Raw genomic sequence first — 12,230 nt, forward strand, 5'->3', positions numbered from 1 at the left:
GTATCCTTTTCAAATAGATAACATTTGCTATTACTGCCTACTAGGTAACATCTCGGCTCACAAGAAAGGGACATCTCTGCCAAATACATAACGTCTCCACCCACAGCACAACATCTAACATCTCTGCAAAAAACATGACATCTCCTACCACTAGGCAACATCTAGCATCTCTGTCCACGACATGACATCTGCTACCACTAGGTAAGATCTAACATCACCGCTCTCAAGGTGACGTCGAGTCCCCCTAGAGACCCCATCTACTTTAAACAGTCAGAACTGACATTCATTGTTCCACTCCTCGAAAATCCAGACTACACTTATTTTCTCTAGCTAACACATCTGCCTGCAAAAGATTTGACTGCATTAGACAGTCTCTTAAATTAACAGCAACGTTGATTTTAACGTTTTGCTAAAGAAAATATAAACTTAGCAGCACAAACCTGGTTTTCATGCACTTGTACTAAGTAAAAATTGAGGTACAAAGCTATTACATGTGCATAATTCCAGTGCTCCCCTGATTAAAAATATCTTCTATGTGGGGGCCATTTCTCCTTCTGATTCAGAAGTGCACTTTATAGACACTTGGTGTTGTCACACATATTAAAAATTGTCGTTTATCATTTATGCTATTTTAAACGTGTATCACAATGTAAAATTCAAAGTTTGGTACCTTTTAAGTAAATTCCGGGGATTTGGAATCACAATATGCAACATTTAAAATTTTCTGTTATAAAGACAAAGGAACTCATTACAAGGCTGGAGGTCCAAGGACCGCCAGCCTCGTGGTCGGACCGCCGCAACTGTGGCGGTCGACCACCACATTATGACCCTCCATCACCGCCGGAACATGGTTCCCTATGGTGGTCTGAATCCTACTCAGCCAGGCTTTGCTGAGTTCAGCGCTGCCTGGCTGACTACATACTGCCAGCCTTTCCATGGCGCTCTGACCACCATGGAAAGGCTGTCAGTAAGCCAGTGCTTGGGGCCAGAGGGAGGGCCTTGCACTGCCCATGCTCATGGTATGCGCAGTACAGGGGACCCCCTGCCCAGCACCCTCATAATGTGCACTGTCAGCTTTGCTGTCTGCCCCCGTGCGAAGGCATTTGACTCAGCTTCATGTGGAGCCAAGACCAATGTTGCCGCACAGGTTCCACTGGGCTGACAGGCAGAAAACTGGTCATCACAGTGGAAATCTTGTAATGGAGCTGATGGAGAGACCGCTAGTTCCACAGTGGTCTCCTCACCAAAAGTGTGGTAATCGGTTTGTCCGACCGCCAGACTCGTAATGAGGCCCAAAATGTTTACTGTATGGAATGTTTGACTTAATTACACTACTGACTAGACTATAACCTCAAACCTCTAAACTGTCCTCATTTTATACCACACAGACCATTCAGACGACATCTCTTTTCCCTTTAGAGCACACCTTTTCTCATAGTCATCATTTGTTCTCTCTGAGACACCTTTGCTTGTACAGGTCACACTTCTTCCCATAGATCACAGACACTCCAGTGGACAACATGGACAACACCTCCTCCTAAGATGGCTTCTTCTCATACAAGCTACACTACTGCCCCTAGACTGTACTCCCTCCGAAAGATCACACCTACCATAGGATACACGCTGCACTACTGACCTTAGATTCTACTACCTCCAAAAGATCACACCTACAACAACTTTTCACCCTAGAACCATATCCTTCCATTGATTGTTTCTTCTTATACAAGCCCCACCTCTTCCCACACACTACCTCTCCTCCATTAGACCACTACTTCTTCTATTAGACCATGCCTTCTTGCATTCTCATAAAGCAGACAAAATTTCCTCTTATAGAGATCTACTCCCATCCATAGACTGCTTCTCATACAATTCATACCCTCTTCTATGTACCCCCAACTTCTATGAACCATTGTTTCTCTTCTAGACCCCATGTCTTCATGCACACTGCATCTCCTCCCCTAGCCGCCGCCTTATTCAGACTACAGCTCTTCCAATAGACATTTTGATATGCCTCACAGATTCCCCTTTCTCTCACATAGGCAACACCAACCATCGATAGTGCCTTCTCGCATAGATTACATTTTCTCACACAGGACACACCTGCTAACATAAAGAATGTTTCCTCTCATAGATTTTATCATCTCATACAGGACACACTTTGCACCACAGATAATGCTTGCTTACAAAGATTACATCTTCCCAGGCAGGACAAACGATCTACCATCAACAATGCCAGCTTGCATTGTTTACACCTTCCCATACAGGACACATGTCTCACATTCACCATCTCCTCTGGTCTTCCTATAATGGTAACATCCTCCACTCAACAGCATGCCCTGGCCCCAAACTTTGGACACTCGTTTTTAATACCCTAAACTTGTAATTCCTGTCACTTTTAGGATACTCCTTCATTCTACATCTCCTCTGGTCTTCCCATACTAGGAACATCCTCCACCCATCCCATGGACTGCCCTCCTCCCATCCCATGGACTGCTTCTCATACAAATCATACCTTCTTCTATGTATCTCTCTTCTATAGACCATATTGTCTCTAATAGAGCCCACGTCCCATGCAGACTTTATCGCCTCCCCATCCACTCTAGACACAGCTCTTCTGATAGACTGCATCTCATGTTATTGATAGGTCTCCACACAGATTCCTTTTTTTCTCACATATGCCGAAACGTCCGTAGATTGTTCTTTTTCACATAGATTACTTCTCATACAAGCCACAGCACTTACCATAGATAGTACCTCTGCTTACATTACATCTTCTCATACAGGACACACCACCTACCATAGATAATGCCTCCCAGCATTGATTATACCTTCTCACGCAAGACACACCTCCTACCATCAACAATGCCTTCTCGCATAGATTACAACTTCCCATACAGGGCACACATCTCTGATTCGCCATCTCCTCTGGTCTTTCCACACTGGTAACATCCTCCGCTCAACAGCATACTCTGGCCCAAACTTTGGGTACTAGCTTTTGTACCATAAAATTAAAATTCCTGTCACTTTTAGAATACTCCTGTCTGACTTGCGGCCAGGGCCAAAGTACAGACATTTAAAACAGCACCGGCAATTCCAGGTTTGAGGGGCAGGAGGCAATGAGCAGCTTCTACAGCCTCTATAAAATTATTTTTGGGATGTTCTTCTTCAATCTGTTAAAATAGTATAATTTCATAAAAACACTGGAAAGCCCTTTAATGTGCCCATTTGCCGAAAGAAGACCGAAGCACATAACCTTCAATTACACTTAGAATATGCGACCTCCAGGCTAACCCTACGCAGTAGCCCAGAACCAAATATCCCTCCCTCATTTTCACATCATTTTCTATTTCAAAAGAATTAGGGCACAGAAATGTATCAGAAATGTTTAAATAACCATCACACCTGGTCCATTTTCTGCTCTATATATCTGTGAATTACAACCTTCTGCTGCTGTGCAGCCCTTCACCCAGGTGATGCACTTGTTAGACTGCTTGTAATGAATTTCAGTGGAAATTATTTGCATTTATTGTCGTCAATCTGAAAACCCAACTGGATTTTACAGTTTGGTGGACTGACAATCACAGTGTACTAAGCTCAAATACAGCACTTCACAACTCATTCCTGCTAACATTATTAAAATGTCCACAACTTTAACCTAAACATTTCTCCATTCAGAAGCATAAATAGACTTAGCTGAGGACAGTAGTATGCTAGTATGGGTTTTGGCAGACCACAGGCTGTGTTTTCAGATAAGTCTTCAAGGCACTTGGCAAGTGGACTCGCAATGGAAACTGAACTCTACACAGATGAGGACGAAGAGATCAGGAACTAATACTGAGTTCCACTACTTTTATTTTTACTGCTATATAATTCTGCTACTGTTTATAACTGTTTCACAGTTAAAATAATTTTCTTTGTGTACAGTAAAAGGAATATTCTTTTCACTTTACAAGTGTAAGTGATGCTTTCTAGAAGGCTGATTGATTCACCTTTGTTCATGTTGAACTGAGAGGCTCCTAAATTGTAATCTGCAATCCCACTCTACAAATCTCACTCCCAGCCTACCAGTCACTATTCAGCTACTTAGGGCCTTATTACAAGTTGCCAGTCATTTTATGTGTAAATTGTGCAACCAGTAAATACCAACACCACTGAGAATGGTATTTAGGGGTCCTACAATTTGTTCATCATTCAGGATGGACCTTGGCATAGTGGATAACCACAATATATAATTCTTCCTAGGGCTTTGAAGGTCCTTACAATATAGCTGATGCCTCCTGGATCAGACACCAAGCCTTATGCAAACCTCTACCTGCTGTATTGACGACGTCTGCCGCTGAAACAGGTGGACTCCCCAGCGGGGATCCGTACTCCTTTTTTCTGTATGAACTGTTGGTGAAGCGGTTCTCCAGTTCTGCGTAGACAGCTGACATCTGCAAAGAGAAAAGATAATGTTCAACCCCAAATTCTGTTGCCCTACGTCATGCCCGGCTACTGCACTGCACATTGAGGTGCTGGTTTTGTCTGCTGTTCCTGAGGCTGGATTGGGAATAGTGAATCTGACCCTTCAAAACTCTTAATTATTTTTTTAATTTGATTCTTTTACTTGTTATTGTTTATTTTGATTCATGGGGTAATTGTTTTATTGAAATATTTTTTAAATTAGAATAATTTATTATACTGTTTATTCTATTACTACTTTCAATGTGTAGTTTTTAATTCTTAATTAATTTTTATATTATTCGTGTATAATGATTATATTCATTTTATATAGTGCTATTTATTACAATTATCTTAAAGTACATCTCCATTTTAGTTTTTAGATTTATAAATGTATTAATGTTTTCTTTATTATATTTATATAGTTTCAAAATGTAATAATGTTTGTAAATGTAAGCCTCCTACCACATGTTTTTCATTTATTCCATCAATGAGCACTTTGACTAGAATGCTGGCAGCTGGTCAGCCAATCAGAGTCTTCACTTTGCTGGCTATAATAAAGCCACCAAGGGAGCATTTTATGGCTGCCAGCATCCGTAACGTAGGCAAAGTGGAAGCGTTATGTGAATATGGGCAATCTCTTTCCTGAAAGTTTAAATTATAAAAACGGTTACATGCTCTTATATTGCTTATCTGCCTGTTCTAAAAAACTTTTTTTAAACATTTGTAAAGCTTATTGGGCTTCCCTTCACTAGAAACAAGGGAAGGAATCCAGAGAGCAGCTTTTGGACTGGCAGCTCACTTAAGAGGCAAAGGTAGAGTTGAGAGAGGTTAGGCCTATTCTGGTGAGCGGCCGCTCCTGGTCCTGCACTGCTCCATGTTCTGTGGGGGAGCTAACAACCTTATTGCCTTCACCTGCAGAGCAATAACTCCTGTTAATTACTACCTTCGGACGCGCCCTCACCTGCAACGTGGGCTCATAACTACGAGGAGGGTAATGAACAGCCAGCGGGATATAACACTGGCTTTTCCAGAGCTCCTGTGGAGACAATACAGTGGCTTAGGGCTATTAATATCTTGTAATGACCTTATGCTCCAAATTCCAATGTTTGTAGTGCTATTTCTTATTTCTAATATAGAACATTCTATCCTTGATGGATAGAATGCTCCAGTAGCATCACAACCCATCGGCCTTGGCCATCTGGGTTATTAAAAGCCCTCGTAAAAGGCATTCATCTGTAGCTTGGGTGTGTAACTGAGGTTCAGGGCTTTTAACAACCAGTATAGCTCTCTGCAGTGGGCCATAATGCTATAGTAATTTTTGTAATGCCTTTGATCTAGGATATATATTCAATGCAGTAATTAAGCCTATTCATGCAATCTCAGTCCTAGTCTCAGCTTCACCTACTTTGGGCGACGCTATGGAATCTGCTTTATCGCTTCACACCCCGGTTACCCTTTCTGCTAAAATTACAAGCAATGAGGAACATTTTAAATGAAAGCATTATGTGCACTGTAGAGTCCAGAGGTGCTCGCTTCCCACCAAGAAACAATGTAACCGGAGCACGGCATGCTCTTTTATATGCATCTCCCCTCGTATATCACCCTCTCTTCACCAGATTGTAATACTCAAGTCTCAAACCATTTTGGGGTTGGGTGTCTCTGGAAGAGATGTGCCATCGCCTGCCTGCCTCTCTCCTGAGCTGAGCCGAGAAGGCGCGTCCCCTGAGTCCCTGTTACCTGTTGAGGAAAGAGACAAGTGATTATCTTTCATTATTATTGTAGCTTCATGTATCATGATCTAGGCTCCAAGCCTGGCGGAGAGCTGTGCTGGTATGTAGAGGTTTTATGAATTGAGAAAGGATGTGGTGAGAACACAAAACAGCCATTGGGGTATACGTGGAGACAAGAAAGGAGTGTTTGATTGAGAAAAGGATATAAAAAATGTCGATAAATCCAGGGGTCTTTTCTTACTCAGAATCTCTTTGTTTATGTTTTTAACAAATAGTACAGTGAGTACAGAACCATTACAAGAACGAGATGATACAAGGCAGGTTCTCAATGTTATTTCATGGACAGGTGATGAATACATCAGTGCAGAATAAGCGTTGTAGTCACCCCGTACTTCACCCAGTGCATGGGCGAGGCAGTATGAGGGGGCAGTAATTGGGAGAGCTGGGTGTGATTAAGGCTTGAACATTAACTGGTGGTCAACGGTGGGAAAAGAGAGGGAAGGCTTTGTGTCTGCTCTGGTTTGGGTACCGCTATGGGGTTCAGGTCATTAGTGTACAGTAGCTGACCCCAGGTCATCAGGGTGATGTGGTTGCAGTTGAATGCTGCCCAAGGGTCAAGCGGGCCCTACTGATTCCTGGGTAGACCAGTAAGCTGCGTGGTGAACCGGCCCCTATCAAATAAGTCGGGAAATCTAAAAAGTCAGCAAGTATTTGCACTGCAATGGGTCCTGCATCTGCTCAAGTTAGAGCTATTAAAGTTGTAATCTCATAACCGGACTGTTCTTGCCTCATAAATTGAAAATGAAAACTAACACAGTTTCACATAAGCAAGCCGATTCAAAGTGCAACGGCACCAGCCTGAAGCAGCACACAAAAGGAAAAAGAAGTTTGCTCGCAGTCAAACGTATCAGCAAAAGTGCAATTAGCCATGTAACAGGGATGATGTCCAAGGTGGTAATCAAACCGCCCCAAGGAGGGACAAATGTAAAGCATTTACCAACAAAAATAATGGATTTTTGAAGAGCAAACCCATGAACGAGTGATAGTGATGGGCGAGCGGTGGGTGTGGTTAAAAGCCCAGATACATACCAACACATCAGAAAAGAAGTGCTTGGGCGCTGCTATAATTGACCTAAAAAGGAGAGGGGGCCACTTCCTGTGTCGCTTCGGCAAGCATGTGTGGCGATGTCTGTGTGGGGGGAACTGTGAGCGGAGCACCACTCAAGGAGGAGCGGGGGCAGAGGTATGCCCATTCCTAGCATTTGTCCTAGAGCGTCTCAGGGTCTCACCAATGCTAGGAGGAGTGGCATTAGTCAAATAGGTGGACAGCGCGGATCTGGGGGGCCAGAGCACATCCAGGGATCTTTTAATGGAGGTGGAATTAGTTGCAAAACAATAGCAGGTCTAAAACATAAAAAAAAAACACCCCCCCGACGAATCATGGGGCAACTTCGTAAGAAGGTATGTGAGGGTTGGGATTCTACACAGGTCTTGGCAACTTATAGTTCATAGTACTGAACACACCAAGAAGCGCATTTCGTAGATACGATTCACTTAGAGCTGCGGGCTGTGAGTGCAGGGCTCTTGCGGAAATCAGAGTAGCTAAGTTGTACACTTCTGTGCGTTTGGATGAACTTCCAGTAGTGATACCTAAGGATCCTTGTACAGATGTGTCATCTGCCAGGGGCGTGGTGGCACTATCCTATACAAGATATGTGCTGGAACCTGGCCAGGTCTTTGCCCTGCTCTGGACGTACTTACCCATACCTATCCATAATGGTGCACAGATTCATACCCATGGATTTGGACGTGTGCATATATGTGAAGGGCTGCAAATACGGGTTGGTGGCCTGCAAGGTACATCAAACCTTTGTCTCTCCATTCACTTCAGCAGCGTTCCAGCAGTGCATTCCCTTTCCATGGATTTAGATGAGGCTGTTCAAGGTGGAATGGGGCAGACGGCACATTTGCCATTAGCTTGAAATACTCCGGGGAACTTTGAAGGAATGTTACGATGTACAGCCTTCAGAGCAAGTGGCGTGGAACAGTGAAGTAGACAGGTACCTGGATGCGCATCTTCGGTCCCTCTCGGCCGAACACTCCCTTGGTACATTGAGGATACTCTCACAGAGTTCCGTGGTGGCACCTCTGGTTCTGGTTCTGCAGCATCTGAAAGAAAAACAGCAATTAGTGCAAACTCCAAGCCAATCTCACAGTGTCTGGAATATCTCATACGTCCCGCCGAAAAGACATCTTGTTGGATTCCTATAAGCACTGGGACGGTCCTCGCCATCGAGCCCTTTTGGTGACTGATCAATAGGCCCTCTGATGTTCCGGGACAGTATCCATTCATATACCTCTGGCTGAGTAATCGTGAGCTTGGTCATTATATTACCTTACGTGCGGAAGAGGTTAATGAGAACGGTAGGTTGGATGGGCCAGTGGATGAGTTGACAGTGGGGGGGGTGGGAATAGTTGAACGTGTGGGTTAGTGTGGCTGGCTGATTGAATTGTGCATGAAGGATCTTTCAGTGCATGAGTACTGGTTGACATGTTTTTAAGGGCCGAATCCAGTTTGACATGCGGTTCTCTAAATGTAAATGATGGGTTATATAGAGTTCTATTGGTTATACTGAAGAGTTCATGGTGCAGGTCGCTAGCGCTGTTGGTGAGCATCCACGATGCACAATTCAGGACTAATCATGTAAGTGTTATATAAAATAGAGAAAATAAGTAGCGTGCCTTTGAGGTTTCTCACCTGCAGCAGTCTTGTAGCCGAGGAAGCGGGCAATCTTCTGTTGACAGTGCTCTTGTTCTTCATACGTCAGCAGTTGGTAGATGAATTGCCAGATGATCTGCTTGGCAGGGGTGTCCAGTACTGGGTACACATCCACTATTAAAGTGTCAATGTTCCTAGGAGGTTAATAGGAATCAAAACGGGTCACCTGTAGTGGGAGGTTTACACCCTAATCCCACATAACAATCCTGCACTGCAATCAGCCCTCACTCAGGTAGCTGACTCCCTTTTTGAGTGTGGCCAAAGAGTGGGCTCTTAGGGTGAGGAGTAAGCATGTTGCCCTGCAAACGATTGCATCCTGCCCTGCTGATGACCATGACTCCTTGGATGCATTCAGCAAGCCTAAGCCTCTGAAGTGGACACAGATGGACAAGAAATCTTATGTACACCCAGGGCTTGATTTGTAAAAAAAAAAAAAAAAAAAAGTGTCTATTCCAAAATAATGTAAGCGTGTGAGTGAAGAAGGGGTGCGCGCTGAAGGGACCTTTTACGTTTTTTGCTCCTGGCAGCAGCTGCCTTAGCACACCCAACCAAGAGCACAAAAACCACCTTTGACAACTATCTGACTGACAGCCTGACGGGAGTGTTACCTGCACACTGTTCGGCAGGGACAACCACTGCCATTTTATTTCCATTGTTTGGGAAAACAGAGGAAGGACTGACAATACATTGAATGGCACAGGTTCTCTGTATTGGCTGGCCCTTTTCTATTACTACTGACATTTGTTGTCAATAAAAGAAGGACTGCTCTGCTAACTTTTGCTGCTCCCTAATATAAAGCTGCTGCCGGCCACGCAGACAGTAGGGACGGAGAGACAATGTCAGGCCCCCCCCCGATTTAAGTTCTGTTGGTGCTCACCGGCAACAACACAAATTAAGTACTGTCTACCCCTCACCAGAGACCAGAGGAGGGTACCCAAAAATCATCTATATACAAGTGCAGGGAGGCGGCTGAGTGAAGACTCGTCCAGATGGCACCCAAGAGTCAGACTGCTATCTGCCCCCACCACTAATTGACAAACTCCATCACTGCTGCTATGACTCTTGTGTCTCAAAATAACACCTAACATTTATTCACTTGATTTTGCCATGGTGGAATACTGATTTCCCTCCCAACAGGTTGCCCATTTTTAGGGTTGAGCCTGCGTCACATGCGCTTGCGCATGCATTTCACTAGCGAGACGCTTTAGGAATTAAAAAGGGCTCGGAGCCCCGTCCACGTCACGTCAGTGTCTTTCATTGGTCCGTGGGCTTGCCTGTTAGAATCTGCTTGATTTCATTAGTGGAAGGCACGTATACGTCATGCCTTTTCCGGTGGTTAGCCCCCCTCGAGCGCATCGACCAAGTACAGAAAACATACGAGGCTCGCTGTTTTCCTTCCGGTTCGTGGACTACTTTTTCTCTATTTTCGCAGCGCGATCTCGCTTGGCAGAAGTCGAGCGCTTTGCATAATATCGACCATGTTATACAGTTAATTGCACTTTTTCCGGTTACGTACATGGTTTATGTGGCAAGAAAAGTCTGGTTAGGAGTGTACAATGCTATTAGCTCTAACACGAGCAAACGCGAGACCCGTTGCAATGCAAATGCTTGTTATTGTGTGTTCTTTGTATTTACACCTAGTGGTTGCAATCAGCAAGTGATGGCAAACAGCTCTTTAGGAGAAGTTATCCTTTACGCAGGAAGATCGTGGTCTTCCATGTTCTCAAATGCACCACAAACTGCACATCATTTGAAAGCAGTTACTGATCATGAACAGTATATCTATATTTGCAGGGTGCCCAGTTTCCTAGCTGAAATTTAATGTGAGATAGTGTCTTACACGTTTATTTGCAAGATATACAATGTTTGCTTCCTATTTTTATCAACTTATATTTATATTCACCGAAAAAAACAGGTTAACGTAACAATAGGAGAAAATTTCAGTGACAACGTAATGCTTTTAACGCACAAAACCCACTGAAAGTCACCAGTTATAAGTAACTATTAGTCAAGGCCTAAGGTAACTATAATTCGTGCCCCCTCCATTCACAGTTTTGTCATCAATTATGTCATTTCAAATGTTGCAGGGATGTTATCAATGATGTTATACAACAAGTCATGAGTGATGTAATATGTAGGATAATTAGCTGTGCATGGTGAGGACACGAATGATAGTTACACCTTAGGGAAAGAGTTATTGTTACTTGTTATTACTATACCTGGTGAACTGATGAGTTTAAAACTATACATTATCACAGAAAATTTCCCCTACCTATAACATAATTTTAACCTTTTTTTCAGTGAATTTCTAAAAATAAAATAAAAGTATAAAGTAATATACCCCTCCCCTTTTTTAAACACATCAGCCCTAGGGTATGGGATCCCTGGGGCCCAGTGGTGTCTCAGGGAGAGGGGCCACATGCCCCCACCTTTATTTGTGAGTAATCAGACCTTGGGGATGGGGTCCTTGGGGCCCAATAGATGCGGGGGGAGAGCTACATGCCCTCCTCCTCTTTATTGTGAATTTGACCCCAGGGAATGGGGTCCCCAGGGCCATGAGTGGCACCAGGATGGGGGCCACACTGATGCTCCCTCCCTAAATATTACAGAATGAAGAACCCCGGGCCCTGGTTCAGAAGGAGGGGCCCCACTAATGCCCCCTCCCCAAATATTACAAAATGTAGAACCCAGGGTCCTGGTCCTGGGGGTCTAATAATTTAATTAAAAAGGAACGATGGACAGCATTTTTTTTAATTTATTTTATGCTGCAATTCCATTGGAGTCCCGCAAGATCACAGTTTAAAAAATATATTTATATTTTGGGGGCCAGGAGTGTCCCAAAGCCCACCACCCAAACCCCCTCCCCCCATAGGGCTGTTCCTGTATATCTTTTTCAATACCAACCTCAGGACAGGGAACAAAGTCCCTGAGTCCTGTAATGGCTGCCTGCAACATTTTTCCTCATGTTGCAGGCAGCCAATCAGACTGCTCAATCCCACGGGAGGCTTATTCCCATGGGAGCGAGTTGGCCAAAGGTAAAAAACCCTCTAGGCAAATCAGAAACCTCTATTTTTTAAATTGGGATTGAGGGACTCTTGTGAGTGCCCCTCAAACCCAACTGATCAGATATACATTTATAATCCCTAATTACTCAAAAACTACTAAATAGATTTTCACAAAAAGCAGAGTTTCTGGACCACGATCTAGCCTACTGCCAAACTGGTGTAATTCTGTTCTGCAGTTTTTGCGTTAGCGCTGCCTAATAAGCTCTATAGAAA

At 43.8% G+C, this 12,230-nt stretch overlaps 1 protein-coding gene across 2 annotated transcripts in view; it reads right to left on the bottom strand.

Annotated features, from left to right (window-relative positions):
- Positions 1-12,230, bottom strand: part of GRID2IP (Grid2 interacting protein) — a 262,480-nt gene that overhangs the window by 89,961 nt on the left and 160,289 nt on the right. For both annotated transcript variants that reach the window (XM_069209713.1, XM_069209714.1), the window contains 4 exons: positions 8,932-9,086; positions 8,238-8,342; positions 6,083-6,180; positions 4,313-4,433 (listed from right to left, as the gene is read on the bottom strand). In XM_069209713.1, coding sequence (XP_069065814.1) covers positions 4,313-4,433; positions 6,083-6,180; positions 8,238-8,342; positions 8,932-9,086 — 479 coding nt within the window. The remainder of the gene's footprint in view (positions 1-4,312; positions 4,434-6,082; positions 6,181-8,237; positions 8,343-8,931; positions 9,087-12,230) is intronic.

Source organism: Pleurodeles waltl, chromosome 10 (assembly GCF_031143425.1).
Source record: "Pleurodeles waltl isolate 20211129_DDA chromosome 10, aPleWal1.hap1.20221129, whole genome shotgun sequence".
NCBI classification, from domain to species: Eukaryota; Metazoa; Chordata; class Amphibia; order Caudata; family Salamandridae; genus Pleurodeles; species Pleurodeles waltl.